The sequence below is a fragment of the Lactuca sativa genome, chromosome 9 (assembly GCF_002870075.4).
Source record: "Lactuca sativa cultivar Salinas chromosome 9, Lsat_Salinas_v11, whole genome shotgun sequence".
Taxonomy (NCBI): domain Eukaryota; kingdom Viridiplantae; phylum Streptophyta; class Magnoliopsida; order Asterales; family Asteraceae; genus Lactuca; species Lactuca sativa.
The window spans coordinates 79,444,581-79,460,298 of NC_056631.2; the positions used below are offsets into that span (position 1 = coordinate 79,444,581).

General features: G+C 33.3%; 1 protein-coding gene across 1 annotated transcript; it reads right to left on the reverse strand.

The window, feature by feature from the left end:
• Positions 1–11,684: 11,684 nt before the first annotated feature.
• On the reverse strand, positions 11,685–15,171 carry LOC111905518 (flavanone 3-dioxygenase 3). Its single transcript, XM_023901201.2, has 3 exons — positions 14,896–15,171; positions 14,283–14,530; positions 11,685–12,447 (listed from the first exon to the last, which is right to left on the reverse strand). The coding sequence occupies exons 1-3, from the start codon at positions 15,130–15,132 to the stop codon at positions 11,874–11,876; spliced, it is 1,059 nt and encodes a 352-aa protein (XP_023756969.1). The 5' UTR covers positions 15,133–15,171; the 3' UTR covers positions 11,685–11,873.
• Between the last annotated feature and the right edge of the window lie 547 nt (positions 15,172–15,718).

The window sequence follows — 15,718 nt, forward strand, 5'->3', positions numbered from 1 at the left end:
TGGAGGACGTCATGTACAGTATCACAACAAAACATAGTAGTAAACAAGCAACAAAGTCATCCATTGCATTAATAATATAATTTAATACAAGTGTGTTCTGTGAATTTATAAGACACCAAAAATGTAAATCAAAATAAAAGATGAGTCTTGAACGAGCTCCATCTTCTCAAAACCTGGCATCGGTATCTGTCTACTGATGACCTGAGAATACAAGTTATTTTGAAAGAGCTTATCAGCTTTAAAGTTGGTGAGTTCATAAGCATTTTAGTGTCATTGTTTGTATGAAAATGTTTGTAAATGTTTGATGTATAAGTTTGTAAATGTTTGTAATAAATGTTTGTATCTCCTAGAAAATCCTATATTTTCTAATAGACGTAACCTTCTACCAAGGCATCAAATGTGTTGTATGTTTGTTTCTTGTAAGAGTGTGTATTTTCCCAAGTATGAATATCATTAACCAAAAATATAGTTTTTACATTACTGTTTATGTGAGAAGATCACAATGTAAATGCAATGGGAAAAATAATAAAGTACTGTAGTGTTGTATTATAGTAACTACTGATGTACTAACTACCTTAAACCAATTGTTATTTAAGGTATAATGTGATATGACCATACTATCGACTAATCACACGACGATGAAAGACGTCGGAAGAAATGACATTTGGCACCCGTAGACTTGCAAGTGCCACTGTAGCGAACATCAAGGTGTAGGATAGTCAATCCAGTATAGATCTATACACAAATTCACGCTCTCCCTCCAGGAGACTCTGGATACCAAATGAGCCATGGCAGTGATGCTATGCCCCGAAACAATGGTTCACATTTATGTTATAGTATTCTTGTATATGTATTGTATGTACTAGTGTAATGTATGTTATCTCTGTCTAGTATTAGTATGTTCTCTTTGTTTCTCATCATAGTATGCTCTCTTGTATAGTGTAATGTATTGTATGTATTGTTTCTCGTTATAGTATTCTCTACCTGTTTCTCGTTATATCATTCTCTATCTGTTTCTCTTTATAGTATATTCGTTCTGTTTCTCATATAGTATATTTTACTCATCTATGAACTGACTCTTTGTATGCTTCATTGTACTAGAAATAATGAGTAGTATCTTCCTAAACTATACCTATTATAGCTTACTAGTAGAGTTGTTTGTATGACTGAGTGTATTGAATTGAGATAAAAACATTTATGTCTTATACATATATAATAATATATAACTAAGGATCAAACGACACTCGGACAAATAACAGGGTACTCTAAGTCTACAACCAAATGAGGAACAGGAAAATAAAGTAAGTTACTAGTCCTAAGTCCTACCAACCTTACTTATATAACTATATATGCATTAGACATGGTTTTGATGACATATAAGTTTAAAAGAGTTAAAGGAAAAGGTTTGTCATGTAAGAACAAGTTTGATAAAGAGTTTAACATGTAAAAGAGTTTGATAAACATTTTGAAGTAGTTTGTCTGATAAAACAGCTAAAAGTATAGCAAATCCATTTGTTTGATAGTTATTAATCACATGTGATTGATATAATAACTATAATGTTTCAACTTGTATTACCCCCCCCCCCCCAATAAAAGCATTTAAAATCATTTAAAAGATAGATTAAGGGGTATGAACTCACCTGTAGTGAGTGATTCGGAAGTATGTTTGGAAAAGGATGTAGAGTGTCAGGTGAAACCTTAAGCACACAAAGATCCTAATAAACATATAATGACATGTATGTGTATCTGATTAGTGTATAAACAACTAATTATAAGGGATAACACCCTAATAGACTAGGAAACTCTTAGATTGAAGGGATACAATCACATATGATTGCATAACTAGGGTGTATTGCCACCCTATTGAGTTTACGGTCCAAATGGCATGACCTAGGGTGTTCACGGTCCATGTGTTCACGGTATAATGACCTTACGGTCATGGAGTTCATGGTTTAATGACCTTACGGTCATGAAGTTCACGGTCTAAGAAGATCCAACCGCAAACTCACCAAATCTTTCACAAATGAAGGTTTTCAAGGGCTCCAATCAAAGGTATCAGATTCTAGGGGCCATGCTTAGCCTTAGGAATGGTTTAATGGTCACAATGCACCATTTATAAGGGTTTATGGTCTAAGGAGATACACTTAGACCATATACACTTTTTTTCTTGGATAAAGTGACGATTTCAAGGCCTTAATCAAGAATCTTAACTAGATAACAAGTATAGTAGGAAGATGCTTACAATTTGGAAGAAAATGAGTGTGTTTTCGGCCCAAAACATCTAAGTGTTCTTGGTGTTCTTGAGGATCTTGAAGATCTAGACTCAAAAGATGAGATTTGTGGATGAATTCAAGAGTGAATCAAGTATAAGGGATGTATCAACTCAAAAGGGGAAGGAAACACTTACATTTTCAGGGATTTGCGAGAAGATCCTATGATACTTGAGAGAGTTTTCGAGATTGTTGGCTTGAAAAGGAAGAAATGATCAAAAATGATCATGAAATATATATATATATATATATATATATATATATATATATATATATATATATATATATATATATATAGGAGGGAGTTTATGGTCATCCTGACCGTAAACTCCCTTTGAGGAGGTTTACGGTTTGCTAGATGGTTTGGAATCTTAACTGATAGATCCAAACACTGATTCCTTTGATGCACTAGGCTCAGAATGCTCAAACAGACTCTAAACAATGCTAAAAGTTAGCAGAAACGAGTCTGACTTAGATTGAAGTGAATGGTTTATACAAGAGAGAAAATTTCGGGTTGTCACACATCTATACACAAAATCCCGCTCTCCCTCCAGGAAACTCTGATTATAACCTTACAGGGCTTAAGGTGTACACTAAATAGGTACGGTGAAGGTACGTCTCATTAGAGTCCTAACTGAAATTTACGCTGATAGTTAATCCCGTTATTTATTATAATAAATAGTATTAATTGTGTGTGTTACCAAAATATTTCGTTTGTATCACCTGTGCCGAGGATAATCCCATTTTTAATCTCATTGTTAAAAATGGGTCAACTTTTCTGAAAATGGCAATAATGGCCCAAAAATGACGACAATGGCATAAAAGGCCCATATTTATCCAAAATGTAAATTCGAGCCCAATAACACTTACAGTTTTCGAATGTGGCCCATTTTTACTAAAATATTCATTTTAGGCCCATTCTTACAAAATGTTCAAAAATGGCCCATGTTTGCTAACTTGTTCATTTTCGGCCCATTTTAATTAGAAACGTCAACAATGGTCCATTTTTATCAAAATAACCATTTTAGCCCATTAATACCGAAAGTGACATAAAAAGGTCCATTTTTTCCACTTTTTGGCGAAAATGGTCCCTATTTGCTACAAATGTCCAGCTTCGGTCCATTTTACTAAATTTGGTCAAAAATAGTCATTGGTTGTTTTTATGGCCGAAAATACACACTTGTTAATGAAAAACTTTCATATTTTATCATTTTCATATTTTCTTGTCAAAAACTTGTTAAAACATATTCTTGGGCTAATCTTTGTGTTTTCTACCAAACATCAATAGAGCAATTCACCTTTAGGAGCTAGTTTTTATTTTTAATAACAAAATATGTTAACTAAGTCCAACTTACTGAGATCTAACCATAAATCTCTAGTTTTTGCACTTTTTGCATGGATTTCACAACATATAGCACACATAACATATAATATGCATATACAAGCAATTATACAAGATTAACACAATACTTTGACTTGTATTCTCCCGAAAAAGAAAGAAAAGCTTGAAAATAGGGGTTATGAAGCTCACCTTAGGCTTGATCGGTTTTGAAGAGGAATGTAGAGGTGATTCTCGGCCTTAGCTTGCAATCTTGAAGAGATTTTTGAACCCAAGATGGTTTTTAGAAGCATATCACGAAAAGAGAGTGGGTTTTGAGGAGTAATCTTAGTATAAAAATGTAAATGGAACACCTTAAGTTTTTTAGAAGCTTACCAAGTTAGGATCTTTGGTGAGGAACTCTTGAGCATCCCCTAACGCTCACACGATTTTTAGGGAAGAAGAGAGTGTTTTTCTTGGGTTCTTGAGAGAGAAATATGATAGAATGAAATTTAGAAAAATGAGAGTGAAGTGAGAATGAGGGTGGTTGGTGCTTGGCCGACATAAGGAGAGGAGAGAGGTGCTTGGCCAACAATTGCTTGGTTGTATGAGATACAATAATGAGGTGTCACAAGCATACATTTTCATTATATCTCTTTTTTTATAGAAACCGAGAATAGGAGAGGGGAGAAGGAAACAAACTTTTGGGCTTGGGTTTTAAGTGTAACCGAGAACCCATAGGCCCAATAGGGTTTTCGGTTTTAAAAAGCCCAAAATAAATGGTTCTCGGCCCATTAAATGATCCATAAAGGGTGTTAGCCTAATTAAGTCTTAAATTCATTCCTCATTGCCCAATAAGGCCCATTAGGAGGTTTACGGCCCAAAAGAACTAAGTTGAGGAGTTATCGGCCCATTAGGCCCAAAGTTGAATGCACATAACTTACTGGATTAGATTTTTGGGTTTATACGGGAAGGTCTCGACTTGAAACAAAATTTTGGATGTATAAATTCGTATTGTATTGAAAGTAACTTATATTGCACTTAGTATTACATAGTTAAACCAAGGATGCTAGATGTATATGGATAGGAATTTCTAGCCCTAGAATGCTAGTTGTGACAATTTACTCATCAGATCATTCATAACAATACGTTTTATAACATCAAGTTACTGATGCATTTACGTATCATCAATGCACAACTGACTTGTAAACTACAACTCATATATCTCCTTTTTAAGATTATAAGATATTATCTTCTCAAAATTTCTCGTGATGAATTCCATGAAGTAATTCTCTGAGCATGGGTTAATCCATTACTTAAATCTCCATTTCAATGTACTCATGAACATTGTAGCAATACCATTGCGATGTATAAAACTCTTTAGATAATTTTCAATCTAATTCTTGACAGTCTTAAAATCACTACTTACTTCCAAAACTTATTAACTACTGTGGGATTTTGAAAAATCAAATTATTCAGGAAGTAAAACATGCAAAATGAAACACAATAATAAACAATTGACAAAAGGTAGTAAACAAACTCATAAATAATTCTCTATTATTTAATCACTAAAAGTCGATTACATTTACTTTGATACAAGTTTCAACTAATTATCTAACTACTAAAACTAATATTATCTTTCAGACCAATTCCCCTAGCATGATGAACGTGTTTGACCCTACTCAGACCCTTTGTGAGGGGATCTGCAGGATTCACTTCTGATGATACCCCCCCTCTTCACTACAAGGTGACCTTCTTCTACTCTAATTTTGATGAAATGGTATTTTCTGTTGATGTGTGTGAAACGAACTAGTTTTAATCCTACTAACTTAGACACAAAATAAACACACGAAAGGCAGTGTACCTATCAATTAGTAATATAGTTCAAGCAAGTAGGGTTTCGAACACAACGAACGGTAAACAATTAAAATAAATGCTAATATTATCTAAATAACACAAGTAATAGAAAGGAGGTTTCTCTAGTTTTGCAAGACTAGAAACTTAACAATGAAATAAAACTCAAACTAAACAACTAACAGCTAAAGCAAATAAACAATCACTAAATTCAATAATGGGGAAGACTTCTGTTTAGGTTCGACTCATTTACTCCTATGGTTGATTTTATGGTAAGTGCAATGGATTATTCGTTATTGGCTACCGATTAGTGTGATTAGGTTCACGTTCGCTATTACTAATCCTTGGAAAACAAATTAATTCAAACATTGGCCAATTTGTTAAACTAATGAGTTTCCTAGACTATTGATTCGGGTTAAGTAAGACTTGTAATTAGTTAATCAAATTACTAATTCAATTAACCTCTTGTTTACGGTTCGTCACACAAGTCTCAGACATTAATTTATCTATTTTCTAGTTAACCCTAGTTTCACATTCATTATTCCTAGGCACATAACAATGTGTTCACATAAATCACATGAGATAAGCAGTTAAGAGATGTTCATGCAGCTTAATTACTTAGCTAATTAATAGAAAATAGTCGTTAACACATGAGGATCTTTAACAAGCTTAACAAAACAAATTCACCAATTTCAATTAATCCAACCACAAAAATCAACACATAGTCATAAATTCATCTACCCTAAACAGAAGATATGAGTTTTAGCTCATGATTACAGCAGAAAGTTTATCATAAACGAAATCTAATAGTTTACACATACTTCAAACAAAAGATTAAGTAAATAGTAAACCTAAATTGCCTTTTATCTTCTCAAAATTGAAAGCTAGGTTGTTCTACGAGTTCCAGGGCTTCTAGCTGCACCTCCAGTCGCAAATTAACCCCCATGGGTTCCCCCATTCGTTAGGGTTTGAATGAGAAGCGTTCCTATATATATATATATATATATATATATATATATATATATATATATATATATATATATATATATATATATATATATATTCTGAAAACAGGGGCTACTCGGCGAGTCCAGTGACCTACTCGCTGAGTCCATCACTTAAAATCCCGTGTACGGCAAGGCAAAGTCAAGAATCGCGAAACTTCTGACCAACTCGTCAAGTTGATGGCCTACTCGTCGAGTCCATTTGGAATCAGCATTTTCTCAAAACACGAAAGTCATCCGAAATTGTGTCTAGTTTTCATAACATTTTGAATCTATTCAATCGGAGTTACGGTTCATGAGTTATGGCCAAAACACTGACGAGGGGTCAATCTGTCCAGCAACATCCTTCTTTCTTCAAAATCCAAGATCCAAGCTTCCAATCGCTAGTTCCGCTTCATATTCCATCTGAGTATGTAATTGTTGCTGAAAAATGAAATTAAAAACTAACTAAGCACCTTTTGTTCATTAAATGAGATAAAATCAACATAAAGTATTAAGATAATGCATGAATTTTATAACTAAATATGTCCATATCATCTGTCTATATGTATTGATCTGCCATGACCTCTTGGTTCCTTTGTCAAGGAAACCACTCCTTTGTTATCACAGAAAATTTCCATTGGCTCCTTAATGGTTGGAAAAACTCCAAGGTCTCCGATGAAGTTCTTCAACCAAATTGCCTCCTTTGATGCTTCGCTCGCTGCTATGTACTCTGATTCACGGGTAGAATCAACCATTGTTTCTTGTTTAGAACTTTTCCATCTTACCAATCCTCCATTTAAGGTAAACACCCAACCATATTAAGAACGAAATTTGTCTCTGTCGGTTTGAAAGTTGGCGTCACTATACCCAGTTACTCTCAATGTATCACTGCCACCAAGTACCAGTTTCCAATCCTTAGTCCTTCGTAGATACTTGAGAATTTTCTTAACTACTATATAATGAGCTTTACCTGGATTTACCTGATAATGACTGATCATACTCAAAGAAAAGGCCACATCAGGGCGAGTACATGTCATAACATACATGATAGGACTAACGGTGGAAGCATATGGAACTCTACTCATTTCTGCTATCTCAGCATCGGTACTTGGGCTCTGATTCTTACTTAGTTTGATATTACTTTGTATATGCAGTTCTCCTTTTTTGGAATTTTACATACGAAAACCTTTTAGTACCTTTTCCAAGTATGTATTTTGACTATGTCCAATTAGACTTTTACTCCCGTCTCTCAAAATTCTTATCCCTAGAATATAAGCAGCCTCTCCCAGATCCTTCATAGCAAAACACTTTCCAAGCCAAGGCTTAACCTCTTTCAAGGTTGGAATGTCATTTCCTATAAGAAGTATGTCATCAACATATAAAACTAAGAAGATTAATATACTCCCACTAGCTTTGACATATACACATGATTCATCTTCACTTCTAGAGAAGCCAAACTCTTTAACCATCTCGTCAAAGCAAAGATTCCATCTACGAGAAGCTTGCTTTAATCCATAGATTGATTTCTCAAGCTTACACACTCAATTTGGATACTTTTCACCTACAAAACCCTCTGGATGAGTCATGTAAACATCCTCAGCCAACTTCCCATTAAATAAAGTAATTTTGACATCCATCTGCCAAATTTCATAGCCATGAAATGCAAATATGGCTAACATTACCCTAATACATTTTTTCTTGGCCACTGGTGAGAAAGTCTTGTCATAGTCAACCCCTGGGGTTTGAGTAAAGCCTTTCACAACCACTCAAGCTTTGAAAGTGTGTACATTTCCATCCATGTTGGTCTTCTTCTTGAAGATCCATTTGCACCCAACTATCTTACGACCTCGTACATAATCAACCAAATTCCAAACTTGGTTGTCATATATAGACTTGATCTCGCTGTCCATTGCCTCTTGCCGTTTGGCTGCCTCAGGGCCTGCCATTGCTTCTTTGTAGTTATCCGGTTCATCCAAATTTACCAGTGTACTGTTACTGATAAACGTGTCACCAACTGTAGTGATATGGAAACCATATAACTCAAGTTGCATTCTAACTCTATTGGAACGCCTAAGAGGTAATGACTCGTCAACTGGTTCAACTGGAATCACTTTCTCAGGTTGATCCCTAGAATCTTCAGAGGTTCCTTCATCATTTCTTCAAGATCAATGGTACTACCACCTTCCTATATGTATATGAGTTCTATCTCTCGAAAGAATCCCCTTCATGCTACAAAGACCACGTTCTCACTAGATCTATAAAACAAATATCCAAAGGACTTCTGTGGGTAGTCGATGAAAATACATCTCTCACTTCGAGGTTCAAGCTTGTCTTGATTCTCTCATCTGACGAAAGCTTCACAACCCCAAACCTTGATAAGTGCTAACGAGGGAACCTTCCCTGTCCACATCTCGTGAGGTGTTTTGGCAACCTTCTTAGTTGGGACAAGATTAAGAATGTGGGCCGCAGTCTCTAGGGCATACCCCCATAATGAAATTAGAAGAGAAGATCAAATCATCATGGAATGAACCATGTCCAACAAGGTTCGATTGCGCCTCTCAGGCACATCATTAAGTTGTGGTGTCCTAGGAGGTGTCAATTGTGAAACTATTCCACATTCATTGAGATAGTCGTGAAACTCGATACTAAGATACTCACCGCCTCTACCGGATGTAAGCATCTTTATCTTCCTGCCCAATTGATTCTCGACTTCATGTTTAAACTCTTTGAACATCTCAAAGGTTTCTGACTTATGCTTGATTAAGTAGATATAACCATATATACTATAATCATCAGTGAAAGTCACATAGAATTGATTTGCATGTATTGTGGTGGACCTAAAGGGCCCATACACATATGTATGTATGAGGTCCAACAACCTATCACCTCTTTCACAAGAACCAATTAAAGGTGAATTTGCCATCTTACCCATAAGACAAGATTCACATTCATCATCTAACCTTAGGTCAAATGATTCCAACACTCCATCCTTTTGGAGTTGGGCGATGCATTTCTTGTTAATGTGTCCAAGATGACAATACCACATGCATGCTTTGTCTATACCATTAGACGAATAAATCTGAAATACACTATTGCCTAAATTGTCTACACACATCACAATTTCATACACACCATCACAAGGTAAAGCTTCAAAATAAAAAATACCATTTTTATAAGCAGAAATAGAAAGTATCATCATTAAAAGAATATCTAAAACCATGTTCAAACAATGCATGAAAGGAAATAATGCTTCATGTCAATTCTGATGAGTAGAAACAGTTTAATAAATCTAAACTAACTCCATTACTAAGTACTGGACTATAAACTCCAATATTGATGACAGATGAAGATCGCCTATTCCCCATGATCAATTTTATTCTATCGTGCTCCACATCCTCACTTTTTCTTAGCCCCTGCAAATCAGAACAAATATGAATACCACATCTTATATCAAGGACCCAAGAATGAGAAGACGATGAGCTATTAGATAAGATAGTGTATATGAAGGGTTTTGAGCATTCTAACACTCCAATGGTGTATATGCAACCCTAGAAACCGTGGATCTATGTTTTCTCTATTATACATGCAAATTTGATTTTACATGGTTCTCTACCTAACTAGCATGTTATGGGGTACTTGTAATATAAAAACTTGGTAGAATAACATACCTTTTCTTAGTGGTTGATTGCTTGGAGTTATGAGAGACTAACACCAATAATATGGATGCCTCAAGTGGAATCACAAATCACCAAAACACCTTGGTAGACTTGAGAGAATAGAAAGCACACTAGAAATCGGCCACCCTTTGTTCTCACACACACTAGTGCCATTTCATGTGCTAAAGACCTCTTTATATAGTATGGAGGATTAGGGTTACATTCATGTAAACCCTAATACCCATGACCTTTCATTTCCATAGGATCCATGGGTTAAAACTCTATGGACTATCCACGCAAGCTTAGCCCATCCTAAATGAACTTGGCCCATTCTATATATATAAGAGTCCATATTTAATTAGTTCCTTTTGATTACTAAATTAATTTTAAATTAATACCTGATCAATACTAATTAAATAATATGATTTCATACTATTCTCAAAAGATTATCCACATAAATTGTTTCGGTGAAGTGCAACCCAAATGGACCATGCCGGGTCGGGTCAAGTACATACCAAATATTGCTACGGACTTAGACACCTTATCCAACAGTCTCCCACTTGGATAAGTCTGATAACTATAGTTGCAAGTATGACTTCGAGAACCGACCAGCAATCATAGCTCTTAAAATTTTGTTGAACTATGAACTGCCATTTTAGATAAGTGATCATATAATCCTCTGTTCCAGATATCAGTCGGACAAGTACATGGAACAAATTCGTACTTATTGTCCAGCAGTTTGTTTCCCGATTTCCGATTTATTTGACATAGAACTAAACTGAACACATCAATTTGGTTCTGACCGGGCCCTCCACATAGGTCAAAATAAAATCATTGAGGGGCCCAAATATCACTTCTAATCCTCCGAGGACTAAAAGAAACAGATAAAATTCAACTCATATGCTTGTTCTACTACTTGTTGAATCATAAAATATAACCCTAAACATGAACTAATAACAAATCAAAGAGAATATATATATATATATATATATATATATATATATATATATATATATATATATATATAAAAATTAATCTTCCAATGATAATTTTGTACACTGCTATTATTCTCAATAACCCCCCCCCCCCCCCTTCAACTAATCATTCGATAACCAACAATTTTCTTGAAAATGATCTATAATCCCCGTTTTCTTACACAAAATAGAATTATGTACATACTCCAAAGACTTAGTAAAAATATGAGCAATGTTAAGATCAGAATCAACCTTTAAAACTTAAACAATACCTTTATAAACTCTATCTTGAATAAAATGAGTATCTGCCTCAAAATGCTTTGTTTTCTCATGAAATACAAGATTCAATACCAAATTTATATTTGACTAACTATCACATAATATTGGAACATGAATCAAATCTTTAATTCCAAGATCAAAATTTTAGCTAACTCGTCACACAAGTAAAACTATAACTGATTCATCCTTATACAAAAATATTAGGCGTATTCACCATCATATATTTAGCTAAATCGCCACACAAGTCGTCAAGAAAGTTTCTAAGACAAGTAAACTTGTATGACGAGAAAACTATATACATGCCAACAAACATATATGCATCTAATAGAAATAAATGAGCAGTTGGTTTATTAATTTGTAACATATAAAGAACTTTAAATATTTAGGTTACATACTCGTAGTGAAATAAACAAAAATAAATTCAAGTCACACACTTAATTAAAACAAACATTAAGATAATGAAATCAAACACATTTTGCATCTTAACAACTTATTGCACGTTTTTTTATTCGTTGTCTCATATTTCCTTTGAACTTCTAATTGATTTTGAGTGATTCAATGAAGCTTTTTCCATCAGTGATGTCATTGCTTGAGAGAAAATTGAGAAAATCCCTGAAACTGCTTTCCTTATAATTTTTAGGATGTTCATCAGTAATAAGTTTTTCAGCAGTTGCCATTTTCTCATCAATCCCCATGCTATGGAGACTTGCAATGGAAACCCTAGTCTTCTCATTGTTGACTGTAACCCTATGCACCATGCTTTTGTATAATCCATTGCTAAGTACCTCCACATGGTCACCTATATGGACTTGGAGGGCCCCGTGTACATCAGGAACCAATTGCCATGTGCCATTTGTAGCATCCATGATCTCAAGTCCACATGAACTATGAAGAACTATGGTAATGCAACTGTAATCTGAATGAGGTGGCAACCCTAATGCAAGATGTGGTTCAGGGCATTTTGGGTAGCAATTAACTGCTAGCACTTGCATCCCATCTTCCATTTTGCTTTCAAGATATTTTGGGCCAATCCCAAGGCTTTCAGTTATAGCTCCTATTATCTTAATTGCTAAAAGTCTTGTTTTCATAGCATAATCTCCCGTCTTTTCTCTACATATCCAAACATACCAAAAGTATTAGATGTGATATTGTTAAACATGATTAGAGGACAAAAATAGCAATTTATCATGTTTCTATATGAAACATAAAATTATTTCCATACTACATGTAAAGTATATATACATATACAATGTATAAAGTATAAATACATAATCAATATAGAATGATGATACATATATGCTTTTCAACCTCGACGCTATATATGATCGACTATGATAGCTCAACACGTGTGCTACAGGTTCCGATAGATCTTAAAGTACATGATTTCTCAACTGTTGTCAAATAATAAATATTGTCGGTGGATGACAAGATATCGTTATTCACGTGATGAAAATATTAAACAAGATGAACCAATAGTCCAACACGTCATGTTAAAAACGCTTTTTGCATACGTATATCCTAACGAGCAAAATTGTCGTCACACATTTTAATGAGTTTTGACGTACACTTATGCATATGTATACAATCACAAATTGAAGCCTAGTTATTTTAAGGCTTTTAAAATTCTCACCAATTAAAACTTACACAAAAAAAATAGTTATAAGCTCATCAAAAGCACAATGTATATAAGCTATATGATCTTGTAATTTGAAAAAATATTACCTAGAAATTGGAAACCAAATATGGTGAGTAAAAAATTACACATATTCATAAATGTAAGTGTGTAGGTGATTCCACGTCCAAAAAAAAGGAAAAATGGTAATTTTATTGACGCTAAAATTATGTAGGGATACAACGAAGCTTACACTCTTAAGTAACAAGACTCAAACTCAAGACATTTGGATCATGAAATTTTTTGGAGGGTTTCCTGTTTACTATTTTAGGGTCCAACTAGTTTTGGGCTCAGGGTAAAAAGACGATATTAGACGCCCATGAAACTTGTGATGATGATCTCAATCAAGTGGGGTCTGTTGTAGAAGCTCAAAATAATTTGAATACTCACATAAATGTATTATAATGATATATTAAGTCAAGTGGAATCTGTTTCAGATAATGTAGGCTTGAATTTGGGTTAAGACAGTAACAAAGTTTACAAAAAGAAATTAAAAATTTTAAGATTTGTTAATCATATATAATTAAAAAAATACTTATTACGAATATATTATTTTCTATAACTATTTAATTATATCATCTAAGTCAACTCTCATTTGATCCATCTAATTAAATTTAATAAATTAAGTAATATCATTTTTGTTTTGCCATGGCCAAATAAAAAACAGACTATTATATTAGAATCAGAAGTTACCAAAAAAATTGTTATATTTATTATTGACGGTCTAAGACAAAAACATTACATTTATTTGAAACAAAACTTGGTACATCTCTTTCAAAAAAGCAAAACTTGGTACATTAATTTCTTCCATATCATCAATAAATAGAAAATCTTATTACCATAATCTTGGTCCATATTGTTGACATATATATTTTATCTGTGTTATTGAATGTTTTTGATTTATTTTAAATGGTTAAGTATTTTATGAAAACGTGTGTATTTATACTTTATATTTTAAAATCAATATGAGATTTTCTGATATGTGGGGCACATATGAGAAACATTAAATATCATAAATATTGTCATAATTAAATATATGAAATTCATTTATTATGGAAATTATTAATGTATTTCACATTTAATTATGACAATATTCCTTATAATAAATGAATTTTACATTAATTATGGTAATATTTATGATATTTAATGCTTCTTATATGTGCTTTAGGGCACATATTAGAAAATCCATGAATATATCTAACAACGGTGTAAAAGTTGAATGTAAATATACACAAAGACAAATGAAATATATGTCAGGTAAGAGAGATGTTGCCTGTAGTCCGGTGGGTTACTAGGCCATTGTTTGATCCATTCGCTCAGAGGATGAGCATACAGTTTAAGAAAAACCCTCCAGAACTGAATTTTGTCCTCTCCATCCTTTATGCTAGTCCCATAACGAACTGGTTTGTGGACATCATTCGACATGTATTTTTCCTTCTCGTTTGTTGGTAAGTTAAAGAAATTGAATGCACTTTCTAATGCATCATTGAGCACTATTTGTGGTATCCCATGGTTGATTATCTTTAGGAACAAAAAGAGAATAATTTAAAAAGAAAACCCTTGCAAATAGATATGTGAGATTATATTTGTCAAACTAACTGTAACTGCTATTGATAAAAAATAACCTTTGGTAAGTGATAACCAACTAAAATATTAAAAATGACATAAAATGGTATATAGACAATTGGCTGTTTTAAGACTACTAAATAGTATACGCTCAATAAACTCATTGAAACGCCCATATAAATGGTTTTTAGAAAGCTGGTTTATAAAGTACTTTTTTGGGTTTACAAATATGACAACCTAAGAAAAAAAACAAGTCAATTGTGTTGTGCCAAAAATAACTTAATATGACACGATAATCAAAAATGGTGTTAAAAACTCACTTGAAAAAACCCAGTCTCACGACAAGCATTTCCAATTTCTTTCACAATTATGGGTCGTTTCAGAGGATCATCAAGTCCCGCCAAGTCAATAATCACCACATCTGCAATTTCAGGGTTCAAACTAGCTCTATTTGCTGGTGAGATTTCATAGGATTTAGGAACATTCAAAGAGCTTGTTTCTTGTGGTGTTTCACCTATGGGGAATGTCTTGTTGTTGTCATGATTGCTACCCTCCATCTTAAAACCAAAACCAGAAGTGAATGAAAGAAAATTGTCTACGAGTGGAATGGGTTAATGCTACGAAAAGAACTACATGGCTATTTATAGGTTTCTCAATGAGTTCAAGTATTGGCATTCTAAATATAGATTTATCAATGATGCCATATATAGAAACATTATAAAGATGGTGACAATAGTATAAAGTTGTACTTCGTAGGATATGAACATTAAGTATTATTAATTTATGGGAGTACTTCCAAAATCAACGAGTTCTCGGTGCCGATAACAAACAAGTTGTGTTAGGGGAGCATATGTATCCAACATTTTGTTTAACATTGTAGAACTATTCCAGAAGAATAAACATTTTGTCTTTATATATATATATATATATATATATATATATATATATATATATATATATATATATATATATATATATATATATATATATATATATATATATATATATATATATATATATATATATATATATATATATATATATATATATATATATCGTCATTGTTTTAAGAGGGTGTTTAACTTAGCTTTTTAAATAACTTTTTACTTTATTTTTTAGAAAAAGTCCTAAAAGATGTTTTGT

Excerpts from the sequence above, each read along its gene's own strand:
- LOC111905518 (XM_023901201.2), bottom strand. The coding sequence starts at position 15,132 with ATGGAGGGTAGCAATCATGACAACAACAAGACATTCCCCATAGGTGAA. Across the intron at positions 14,531-14,895 it reads GTGAGACTGGGTTTTTTCAA|ATAATCAACCATGGGATACC; the intron begins GTGAGTTTTTAA and ends TTGTTCCTAAAG. Across the intron at positions 12,448-14,282 it reads AGTAACCCACCGGACTACAG|AGAAAAGACGGGAGATTATG; the intron begins GCAACATCTCTC and ends TTGGATATGTAG.